Source organism: Branchiostoma belcheri, unplaced genomic scaffold, assembly GCF_001625305.1.
Source record: "Branchiostoma belcheri isolate BF01 breed outbred unplaced genomic scaffold, Haploidv18h27 scaffold40, whole genome shotgun sequence".
Taxonomy (NCBI): domain Eukaryota; kingdom Metazoa; phylum Chordata; class Leptocardii; order Amphioxiformes; family Branchiostomatidae; genus Branchiostoma; species Branchiostoma belcheri.
Window position 1 is genome coordinate 1327140 of NW_017804021.1, and position 11149 is coordinate 1338288.

At 43.0% G+C, this 11149-nt stretch overlaps 3 protein-coding genes across 4 annotated transcripts in view; all 3 read left to right on the forward strand.

Moving 5' to 3' along the window:
• The window catches only part of LOC109477578 (carbohydrate sulfotransferase 14-like), a 16857-nt gene extending 10870 nt beyond the window's left edge, over positions 1-5987 (forward strand). For both annotated transcript variants that reach the window (XM_019778905.1, XM_019778904.1), the window contains exons 3-6: positions 3414-3566; positions 3980-4125; positions 4620-4806; positions 5203-5987. In XM_019778905.1, coding sequence (XP_019634464.1) covers positions 3414-3566; positions 3980-4125; positions 4620-4806; positions 5203-5532 — 816 coding nt within the window. In that variant the 3' untranslated portion in view covers positions 5533-5987. The remainder of the gene's footprint in view (positions 1-3413; positions 3567-3979; positions 4126-4619; positions 4807-5202) is intronic.
• Positions 5988-8373: 2386 nt separating this feature from the next.
• The window catches only part of LOC109477581, a 15702-nt gene continuing 12926 nt past the window's right edge, over positions 8374-11149 (forward strand). Inside the window, exons 1-2 of the mRNA XM_019778907.1 lie at positions 8374-8433; positions 10217-10475. The gene's annotated coding sequence lies outside the window, so the exon portion shown is untranslated. The remainder of the gene's footprint in view (positions 8434-10216; positions 10476-11149) is intronic.
• Positions 10598-11149, forward strand: part of LOC109477582 — an 8892-nt gene continuing 8340 nt past the window's right edge. Inside the window, exon 1 of the mRNA XM_019778911.1 lies at positions 10598-11131. Within this exon, the coding sequence (XP_019634470.1) occupies positions 10756-11131 (376 nt within the window). The 5' untranslated portion in view covers positions 10598-10755. The remainder of the gene's footprint in view (positions 11132-11149) is intronic.

The following is an 11149-nucleotide window of genomic DNA, read 5'->3' on the forward strand; positions in this document are numbered from 1 at the left end:
TTAGATATTTACGTTGTGGCTTATCTAGGTCAACATTTGTTGTGGGAAGCCGATGCTGAGTTTTCCTGCCCCAGATTACCGGTTCTCTGAAGTCCGTGACTCGCCGCCACCGCGTGCAATTCCCGGCGCAGTAGGGCACAAATTGGGTTTGTATTGACGTGAATGTCGGGCTCGGAAAGGGGTTTAGCTATGTTCCTGTTCTTAGCTTCAAGCTTAAACTTCACGTTGTTGAAAATCGTGCTGTAAAATCATGATCTCACAACGCTGAGGGGCGAGAAAGCAGATCCCCTTCCCAACATTATTTATTCATAACGCTTTCGTATCATCCTCTTTTGCGGAATTTTTTCTGAACGATTTTGCTCAGTTCTGCTGATCTCTATATTATACTGACATCGTCACCAATTGTCTCAAAACAAAGGACTAAAGTGTAAAACATAGGATGATATTTCACTTTGTCACAAATGCCAACAGATAGCCTCTACCAGGCTTCGGGAGGCGGCTAGAAACAGTAGAAATGGACCGGGTGCGGCAAAATGTAGCAAATCAACTCCCTTGGCATGTTATCTCTCTATTTGGCCATTTTCTACTCTTTCTAGCCGCTTCCGAAGCCTGGTAGAGGCTGGTAGAGGTTTAACAGATACACATCAGCGGTATATCCCTGTGCTGAATTTATGACTTTGAGATATTGTTAACCCCCAAAAAAGCCTCTGCCGGAAAGACCGCGGTTTCGGGGGAAGCCAAAACCCCCCAAGGGGTCTCAGTTTTCAGATTGCTGGAAAACGGAACGAATCCATTAAATATTCGCATCTGTTCGCGCCGTCTCTTCGCGTTTATGTGCCATTTGTACTGTTGACATGATACAGTTGAGGTGGGTCCTATGTCAGTTCCAATCACGCCGGTGGAACTGATCTCTCGGAAAACGTTTGATCAGGTAATTCGGTCGGGAAAAAGTCTGTCGGAAGATAATTTCGAAACGAAACACATCTTGGTACATTATATAATATATAAAGAGACGGATAAGGAGTGGTCCTACCTGAATATATACTCTACTCTACAAAATAATCCCCAAGCATGTGCATGATTTTACAGTACAGCTTCCTCATATTATAATTTTTAACTATTCACCTGGCATGTTACCTGAGTGTATATCTATTTAATCAGCCTTTAATTTCTACTCTTTCAGCATGCCTGGTAAAAGCAAGTATATATACGCAGCTCAATTGACCATATGGTGCTTTTTTCGGAATTCTACTGTCCTGCTCGTATTTAACCCCGTCGGAAAGTCTGTTGGGGGCTACCTTTACATGCTGAGTACCAGGCTAGGCCAGAGAAGCATGCCAGGCGTATCGTGCGACATAGCCTCCTGCGCAGACTTCTAGCTGGGTATTATTTGTTTCTAGAGGCGGCCGCTAGAGCGAAGAGAGGGAAGAGAGTTGTATTCTTACGGAAGAGCTGTATCGTCTCTCTCCCTCCCCCAGAATAAGTACACCCAAAAAGAAAACGATCGTAGAAATCAATGTTTTCCCGCTGCCCCTCTAGAAGTCTGTCTGACGAGGCTAGTACCGCAGACGCCTGGACGCCTCTACATCCCACAGCTTAATAATGAATGAATGTCTGCATGCAAATCCTTTATTGCGCCAAATGCGGATCGACTTTTCCACGATAGCGGAAGTAAGTAAAACAGATAACCTTGAAAACAGAATTCGCAAATTAAAAGGGGAACTGAAACTGGGGGTGACTAATCCACGTCAGAACAATGTCAATGTTTCCTCTTCAGCTGTATCACCGTTTAACTATAGCACGCGTTAATGTTGGAAATGATCTGCTTCCTTCGTTGATGGCGATGCTTTCTAATGTTCACATTTCCAAACCGGGGCCGGCCGAACAAATGTCGGGAACGAAATGTACTATATAAAAGACAACAAAAAAAACGCAAAAAGTTTAAAAGATAATCATGAGTACCATTCGTGTATATTCCTGATACACTAGATATCTATGTCAGATATTGCAATTTGCAAACTTGAATTGCACGTATACTATATATACTATAAGTGCACATGTTCAGTCTATTTGGCGAATTTCTGCTATTCTGCGAATTTTTCCACCAACAAATTTCTCGTCAGGGCTGGTTCATGTACCAGGTTTATATAAAAATGTAGGTGCATTCACTGATACCACCTGTTTAACAGACTCACAGATATGCACACACACGGACGCTGTTGAAAACGTAACCTTAAAGTTAAAGATAATAATTCGGCGAGTCATTCTGTAGAAAGGCCAGACATACTGTAGGTTTGGCAAACATTTTGGCAACTCGCAGTTTTCTTAATCAGTTTAAGTTGGAAGAGACGTCTAAACTTAATTCAAAAGTGTAACACGCGACAGTTTCATGTAATAAAGGACAGCTGTTTTCAGGCCTGAGCTGACATAGGTCCCGGCCAACACCGAGCTGCCTGTATGGTGCACTCCAACCTTCCTCATGATTTCCCAGGTAATCATTCCAAAATGGATCCAACAAGAGTCCATAGGACACAATCCTCCGTGAAGTAATTATCGTGTTTGCGGTGTCACCTTTTCTCTTTTAGATTCCTAATTCTTTACCGTACTGTAAAGAAAATTGAAGAACTGTAAAGTACATATGAATGAGCAAGATGCTATCAAAACATTTTCAGATTCGTCTTGGTCGTGTACCGATATGATACATACCGAGCATTCGTGCCCTCTTGCGGATATTGTCTGAAGTCCAGTATAACAAGTCTCATGTTGCGAAGTGTAATCGCTTGAGACTCGTATATAGTCAATCCTGAAAATACCAATAAGATACAAAGTAAAGTTAAGGTGTCTACCCTTCGATCCAGCGCTGTCCACGCATATACAGCCTTCTTCAGGAGGACTGACCAATTAGTAGAATTACATGTATTTTCCGCCGGTGATCTTACAACCCCTTTAGTTAGTTTACACTAAAGCCATGCAGCAACCGTCGAGGGACCAAACCTATAACAGGTCACCTAACGTATTTCATAGATAATGACTTGATAGAGATTGCTATTTTTTTCACTTTTTGTTTGTTAAACATCGTGTCTGATTAGTAGAAGAGGCCTGGTAGCTAAATATAATAGCGAACTTCAGCGATTGATATAACGGGCCTCTATCAGGCATTGGTAGGCGGCTGGAACGAGTAGAAATTGGCCAAACAGAGAGAGATAACATGCCGGGGTAGTTGGTCAGCTACAGAGACCAGGTGCGGTAAACTGTGCTCTCTAGCGGACCAACTCCCCCGGCATGTTATCTCTCTCTAATTGGTCAATTTCTACGCTTTCCAGCCAAATACCGAAGCCTGGTAGAGGCTAATGGATAAGAGGCTGTTGCCTTACCTGGGCTTCTGTGCTAAACGTCTGCCGTTTGCTTCCCAGGTGACGTCACAACTGCGGACCTTGAAGCATGGCTGTCGCGATGGCAACGCCGCGCGGGACGTGTCCGACCTGTCGTCAAGGCAACGGTGGTCGGCATTACATCATATCATCGTGAATGACGAGTACAGGTTCCTCTACTGCTACGTACCCAAGGTGTGTCCGAATTTAGAGAAATGTACACTGCAAGAATATCTAAACCTTTATTTTCTTCACTCTAGTGAACATTTACGCATGCTTTAAACTGTGCTTAAATATTGGATTTCTTGTAGTGATACTTATTACTTCCGTTTCAAAATTCTGGGTTCAGAACTATCGATTTTGGTGGCTGCGATCTGGGTTTGAGTGTCCATTTGTCCAGATAAAGTAGGTTATAGCACATGGGTGGAAGATTGACTGGCAGAATCAAATCTGGAGGTCAAATCTGACTGGGAGTCAGAGGTCGACATAGGGAAATTCAGAAAGCCGAATATTGTATACTTTCCGCAAGTAAGAAATCTTTTTTTTTCGTTTTCTGTTTTGTAGTTTGCAAACTTTACAATTTACATTGCACTCTCGTCCCCATGCAGGTGGCGTGCACAACCTGGAAACGAGTCATCAGTGTACTGGAGGGCCGTTTCTCCAACCCTGAGCACATCCCTATGGACATGTACAAGTTCCACATGCAGAACTGGACGTACCTCAGTCACTACCCAGCCGCTAGTGTCGCCTACAGGTCAGTAACCTGGCAACCAGACCATCGTAGACTCTCCGGTGCTAGGAATACCGTTCCCTACTTGAGGTCTAGTCTCCACCAGACTCCTTTTGCAGGCTGAATAGCTTTGCTACCGCCGACTACGATTTATTCAGCCAGCAAGAGGAGCCTGGTGGAGACTAGACAAGGTCCGTTAGCGCACGTGGTTATTTTACGGAGTCGGCGGTTTCTTGCATTCCTGGCCAGACATTCTGTCCTTCGAAAAGACACTCTACACGAGTTTCCTCAATCTACCCAGGTGCAACTGTGTATCTGACTTCGGTTAGGGCGGTAGAAGGCTGTGGAAGGAGAGGGATGGGTTCCACCTTCTACTGTGCCCTAGACACATTAGACTAACAACCTCCTTCCCCTATGGCTACGGAACTACCCTTCCTATACCTTTTAAAGAGTTACATCGTTCTAAAAGAAAATAAAAATGCACATCTTGTATTTATGACAATATTTCCCATCCTCAGGTTACAGCACTACTACAAGTTCATGTTCGTACGGGACCCGCTGGCCCGCCTGGTCTCCGCCTTCAGGGACAAGTTCGAGCGGCGCATGGAGGCCTTCAGCCTGAAGGAAGCCTGGAACATCTTAGAGAAGTACCGCCAGGGGCCCCTCTCCCTGCCCGATGTGTCTCACCCTAACATTACCTTCCAGGTAATACATAATAACTCCGGAAACTTCTACACTATCTTTCCTCGGTCAGATTTGTTTTTGATTGATTATGTTAACCTTCGCAGAAGGCAAACATTATTTTTTCTCTGTTTCCTCTCCTTCTTCGTCTCCACGTCTACCAGACGTCGTCTCCATGGTAACTGGTGTTGTAGCAGACACCCTACCCAGTGGTGTTGGGTTACCATTTAGAGGGGCTGGTCACCATATCTGAGTAAGAATAAACAGAGAAGTTAATGTAGTTTCTTAGGCTAGACCATGTGAAGGTTAACATAATGAAATTGCTTTGCAAGTGATACCTTTGTAGTTTATTTTGTTTTACGTTATGTTGTTCCTGGACCTCTAACCTTCATCGGCGTGTTTATTATTATTACCTTCCAGGAATTTGTGCAATACGTGGTGGACACGCCTCCCCGCTCCATGAACCAACACTGGAGACCTTACCTAGACGTCTGTCAGCCTTGTGCAATACACTACGACTTCGTCGGGCACTTGGACACGCTGGAAGATGACGCCAAGACGATCTTGTCTGCCGTTGGTGCAGACGATAAAGTGGCGTTTCCCGCGCGTTCGTCGTTCTACTCGCACACATCGTCTGAAGAAACTGTCAATCATTATTTGTCTCAAATTTCACCGGACCTGTTCCAGAAACTGGTGTCAAAGTACGAGAGAGATTACAACATATTTGGGTACAAAGTGCCGGTCAGATGACAACTGTGTTACTTTTCGTTCTGTCGTTTACTAGCGATGCAGGATAGTTGTGAAATACGGAGCAACTAAACGGAGACAATTATTTACATAACCACTACTTCGATGTTGTACATCGGGAATACGTTTTTAAAAATCAGTTTCGATGTTCAAATCAAAAGAAAGATTTTAGATGAGATCTTTCTGTCCAGCACGTAAACAGTAGTATGATAGCAAACAAGATGATTATGACCTGTAAATAATATGTGAAAGTTTAGTTCATCGTTAATATAGGTAATATGAATGAAAATTATTATAATAATAACCACTTGAGTATCTGTATTGTGGAATTGTAATTATTGATGAAATGTTGTATTCCAGTTGAACTATTTGTCACAGAATGGACCTGTTGATTGCGCACTTGTTGAATATAGAACCTCGACATGCCTTGTTTTTCCTATCAATATGCGTTTTTCATAGCCTAGCATTTTTACATACGTGTCTTTTCGTGCCTTTTTTTTCTGTCACAATCCCCACGTAAGATAGCAAGCCCTATTACTGGGCTTTGCTCTAAGGCCCATGTACAGTGTACATGTACAGTAACTAGTATATTAATTATTAAGTCAGTAGTAAGCACAAAAGCTCCTAAACAATATCATGCAGACACCATTGAACCCCTATGCAAAATTGCAGGTTGCTTAATTTTTCTTATGCAACATTGTAAATTTCTCTGCAAACTGCAGACTGCAGATGGGTATTTCTAAACTGACCTGGTACCAGCCAACTGCGCTCTTGTACCCGTCAAAACCTGCGTTTCCGGCTGCTCGCTGTATCGCGATGTCGTCGATGATGCTTTGTGTGTGGAAGTAGACGCCAAGAGCTGAGAAGCCTACTGCGATGACAAGAAGCTCAACCCAACTCCAGAACTCCGAAAGGTACTCAAGAGGCCGAGAGAAAAGCGCCTTACCTAGAACACAATAATGTTAACGTCGTTAATATTAACTTATACGTATGCGAAGATAAAATCATCAAGGTGGGACAGCTGTTACTAAGGCTACTAGTAAGCCTCACTATATAGGGTATGGGAGAGCGTTTAAGTCGTTCTGTCCTGCATTTGACTGTTCTGCCTCAAACACAGGCCACTGTTGGACTAATTATAATATATGTCAATCATCTTGCTCTGATTATCAGACTATTAAAATCAACCTGAACATGCACACACAGTGATACCCTCCACACATCGTAGGGACCCCCATTTCAGCACCAAGGACATCACCCCGGACGCAAATCCATAGTACTCAGACCACGTCTGGGCGTACTTGGGAGGCTCAGAGCGGCAAGCGGCAAGTATAGCACTACATGTACAGTACATGTTAGGGGCCGCCCATTTCAGCACCAAGAACATCACCCCGGACTCAAATCCATAGTACTCAGACCGCGTCTGGGCGTACTTGGGAGGTTCAGAGCGGCAAGTATAGCACTACATGTACAGTACATGCTAGGGGCTACCCATTTCAGCACCAAGGACATCGCCCCCGGACTCAAATCCATTGTACTCAATCTCAGACCACGTCTGAGCGTACTCTGGAGGCTCGGAGTGGCAAGCGGCAAGTATGGCACATTTCATCACCCACACATGTACAGTACATGTTAGGGACCGCCCATTTCAGCACCAAGGACATCGCCTGTTGGCGCTAAACTGTTGTATTCTGGCCGAGTCTGAGGGCTGTACCAAGGCTTGGAGCGGCAAGCGGACGCCGTGTCAAGCTCACACGGGGTGTCTAGCAGATCGTATAATGTATATACATGTACCGTATGGACCAGGGACCGCCCGTTTCAGCACCAAGGACATAGCCTTGAGATATCCTTCCACATTCCATGAAAATACATACCTTAGATTCAAAAGGAACCGGGTGGTGTTTGATGGGGACCGTGTTCAACAGAGTCTCACTTGACTCAGATTTGCTACTAAATTCTTGTATTTTAGTGTTTTTACTCATTTCTGTGATATTCTGTATCCAAGTTTATCGACAAAGCAAGATGCTCTTATAATGTTTAAAATTGCAAAAATGTTAATATTTTGGAGCTGTTTGTTTTAGGTAAGGGTTGTAGTATGTTTATTTCGTTGAAAAAACAGATCTAAACTTTCAGCCATGTTTGTGTTATCTAATTCGCGAAAGCAGATATAGATTAATATGCGGTCATCAGCAGTCCAGAGAGGTCAGGGGTCACTTCTCAATGTTCAGGCAGAATTCACACATACTTCCGCAGCATAGCCTATTTTTTTTATTTTTCATTTTGGTCTACATGGAATGCCCTACCAGTGTATTTTACTCAGTCTAAAACTCAGGTATATGACTTTGAGTATTTTCTGAGATAATTCCGATAATAACATAGGAAACATGCAGGCATGGACATGTGGTTGACCCTTGCCCTGAAATGACCCCAGGACCCCTGCAGGGCAGTGTTAAGGCAATTTTTAATTCTGACCACGACAGCCAGTGCCCGGCAAACCCCAGAGCCAGGCCGGAGCCCCGACGGGCTACATCCCCGACTGTTAATCTCCTGATTACTAGTATCTCTAATTGCTAGTTGACATAATTGCTGCCTCAAGCATTAGGAAGTCTAGGAAATGTACAAGGCAGATGTTAGAAAAAAATTGACTTCAAATCAAACGAGAACCGTATAAAATCACATCTCATTTCTAAAGCTGTTTATCAGCAGTTAGACTTGATTTATAACATAATTACAAAACACAATGACGAAAGAAAACCATCCAATCATACGCGAAAGCAGACACCTAAAGACACGTAGAATAACTGGTTTAACTGGGGTTAAATTCTGAATAATTAAGTAAACTGGGGTTTTTTAGTCTATTCAAGACGACAGCATTTCCCACTCTTTTCGCTGATCACCCTCTGGTTGGTAAGTAGCTCAAATATACACATGTATTTAGACTTATGGATGTCACCGTAAAAGTGTGGCCGTAACGATTGTATCTATACAATAGTAGAGTTTGAATTGTCTATTACGTGTGTTATACTTGCATGTGGTGTTTTTTTTAAGTAACCAGGGCTCTTAATACTAGTAACGAGAAGAACACTTCTAGGTCGATGAAGTAAAACATTGTGTACAATAGTCCTGACGACCACTTTGCTTTGTTTGCTATCATATGAATATGGGTCTTAAAATATAAATCCTTATCAACCAGTATTCTTAGATCTTTTTTCAGTGAGGTAACTGCTCAGTGCTAAAGGAATTTGTCAGACATTGCATACCCTTACACTGTGTTCCCTTTTGCCATGAGTACTTTTTTTTAAGTTGTCGATCCACATTGATGCTAGGAAATAACTGAAATATACTTGATAGAATAAGAGACATGAGTTAAAAAATCCTCTACTGATGCTGTTCAAAACCTGTAAGACTACATGCAAGGTATATCCAAGGTATGGATTTTGGGAGGGGGCTTTCGTGTATATAGAAGCAGATTGCCCTGTTGTTTCCAATTGAAATTGTATGGGCAGTGTCTGAACAGAAGTGTTGGCATTAAACTACAACTATGATCCTTGCTGTACTAAATTGTCCTTCTTCCAAAAGATACATAAATAATGTTTTCTTACATTGCATTATGCCTCCTTGGATCATCGTACAATGTCCTTGCTTGGATCAATCAAGGAGTTGGATCAATTATGTTATGTTACCCAATCGTTACCCATAGCAGTATTTAAAATAGTCTACCTAAACTCAGCAAATGTTTATCTCTTCGTCGCCAGTGTGTCGGACGTATCTCTTCTTCGTAGGCAGAACATGATTTTTGAAGTCCTCTATATCATTATGTTCAGTTTTCCGCTGGGGTAGGTTTGGGTTTTTCCTACGCCGAAGTCCTTGTCTGCAGAACAGCCCGCCTCGCCATTTTTCTCTGCTCCAACTTCCGAGTCAGTCCTTGTTTACGTACATACATTCGGTTACCGACGACAATCTTTAATCTTAATCCCACAAAACGGAACTTGTAAACGCCACAAATGTTGTCGGCAAAAATTGGCGTTCGGATATCATTTATTGTCTGTTCAAAGTTATTTTTTAATGTAAACCGAGGCAAAGGCTTCGTATTTACGCGGTAGCTAGCAGCGTGCAGAAATTTGTCTGCATGTCCATTGTCATTGGGTGGTACATGTACTTGTCAAACTCCTCAAAGCTCTGAAGCAAAGCAAAATCTACCAAAGTAAGCAATTCATTTAATATCTATGACTATTTTGCTAATATATGTTGTCGCCGATTTACCGTAATGAAAGCAAGGAATCAGGTAAAATATGACATGTCGACAAACTTTTCCCCGTAAAAAAACGAGATCTTCCGTTTACCCCGAATGACCTCCGCCTGCAACGCGCCATCGGTTGGAAATGTCTCCGGCTTTTCGTCTGCCACAGTTTTGGCTCAGTTTTACGACAAAGTCCAGGGTATCATGTCCTAGAAAATAACCGGAGCTCTATCTGCTCGGTACAGAAGCATTATCTTCTGATTTTAGTGGCTTTCTTCCGCACAAAATGTGGTCGTGATCGGCGACAAGTTACTAGTATGATATGCTGGGATGGTTGGCTGGGATTTTTTAGTAATCCGCACTTACTACACTTACTTACTGGCCTGTACAGTGTGACATCATTAAAATTCGAGATATACACAGATATGATCATTTTTCTTTTTTTTTCAGAACAGGAGACAACATTTTGCATAGCAGTGTACATTAATGGAATGCAACTGTTCAAGAGAGGTTGAGACTTTCTGAGATTATCAGCGAAGTCATATTGCCGTTTACCGTGAGAGGGCTTTAGCGAGGTAACAGCTTCCAGAGAGAAGACATAAGCTAGGTTGCAGTTTCCTGAGAGAGGACCGTGAAGAGCGAGGTTGCAGCTTCCTGAAAGAAGACACCAGCGAAGTGTCAGCTTCCTGAGAGAGGACACCAGCAAAGTGTCAGCTTCCTGAGAGAGGACACCAGCAAGGTTGCAGCTTCCTGAGAGAGGACACCAGCGAGGTTGCAGCTTCCTGAGAGAGGACACCAGCGATTGCAGCTTCGTGAGGGAGCTCTAGTGAATCATATAGAGGTTGCAGATATCGTGGCGAACTTGTTGCTTCCTAAACGGTATTATTTAGTAACACTGGCAATACGTGTGACGCCAATCTTTATAAATAGCGCGCTATCTGGCAACACAGCGAGGATCAGAAGAAAATACAAGCACAAATGCAAGAGAAATGTCATCTGCTGCTAACACTGACGAAGGCGAACACGTTAAAAAGGCAAATAAAGAGGTGTCGCCTTCGTTCCAAGCAGCAAAAGGCATTTTGCTAACCGTCATGTCAGCCATCGCTTCTTCTTTTGGTGGGGAGTTCACAGCATTAATAGACAAGGAAGGCCTTCCGAATTTCCAAACGCTTTTCTTACGGCGAGCGATTGAGCTTCTCACACTTATTCCTATCTTAGCAATCTGTCGGCCGAGATTAACGGGTGAAAATAGACGCCAGAATATCATGTTGTTTCTATTTGCGATTTTTACAAACTGTGTTAATTTTTTCAACTTTTTCTCCTTTATCTACGCAGTTCCTGGAATCGCGTTTGGTTTCATTCAAGGTTTGAAGCCTTTCTTTG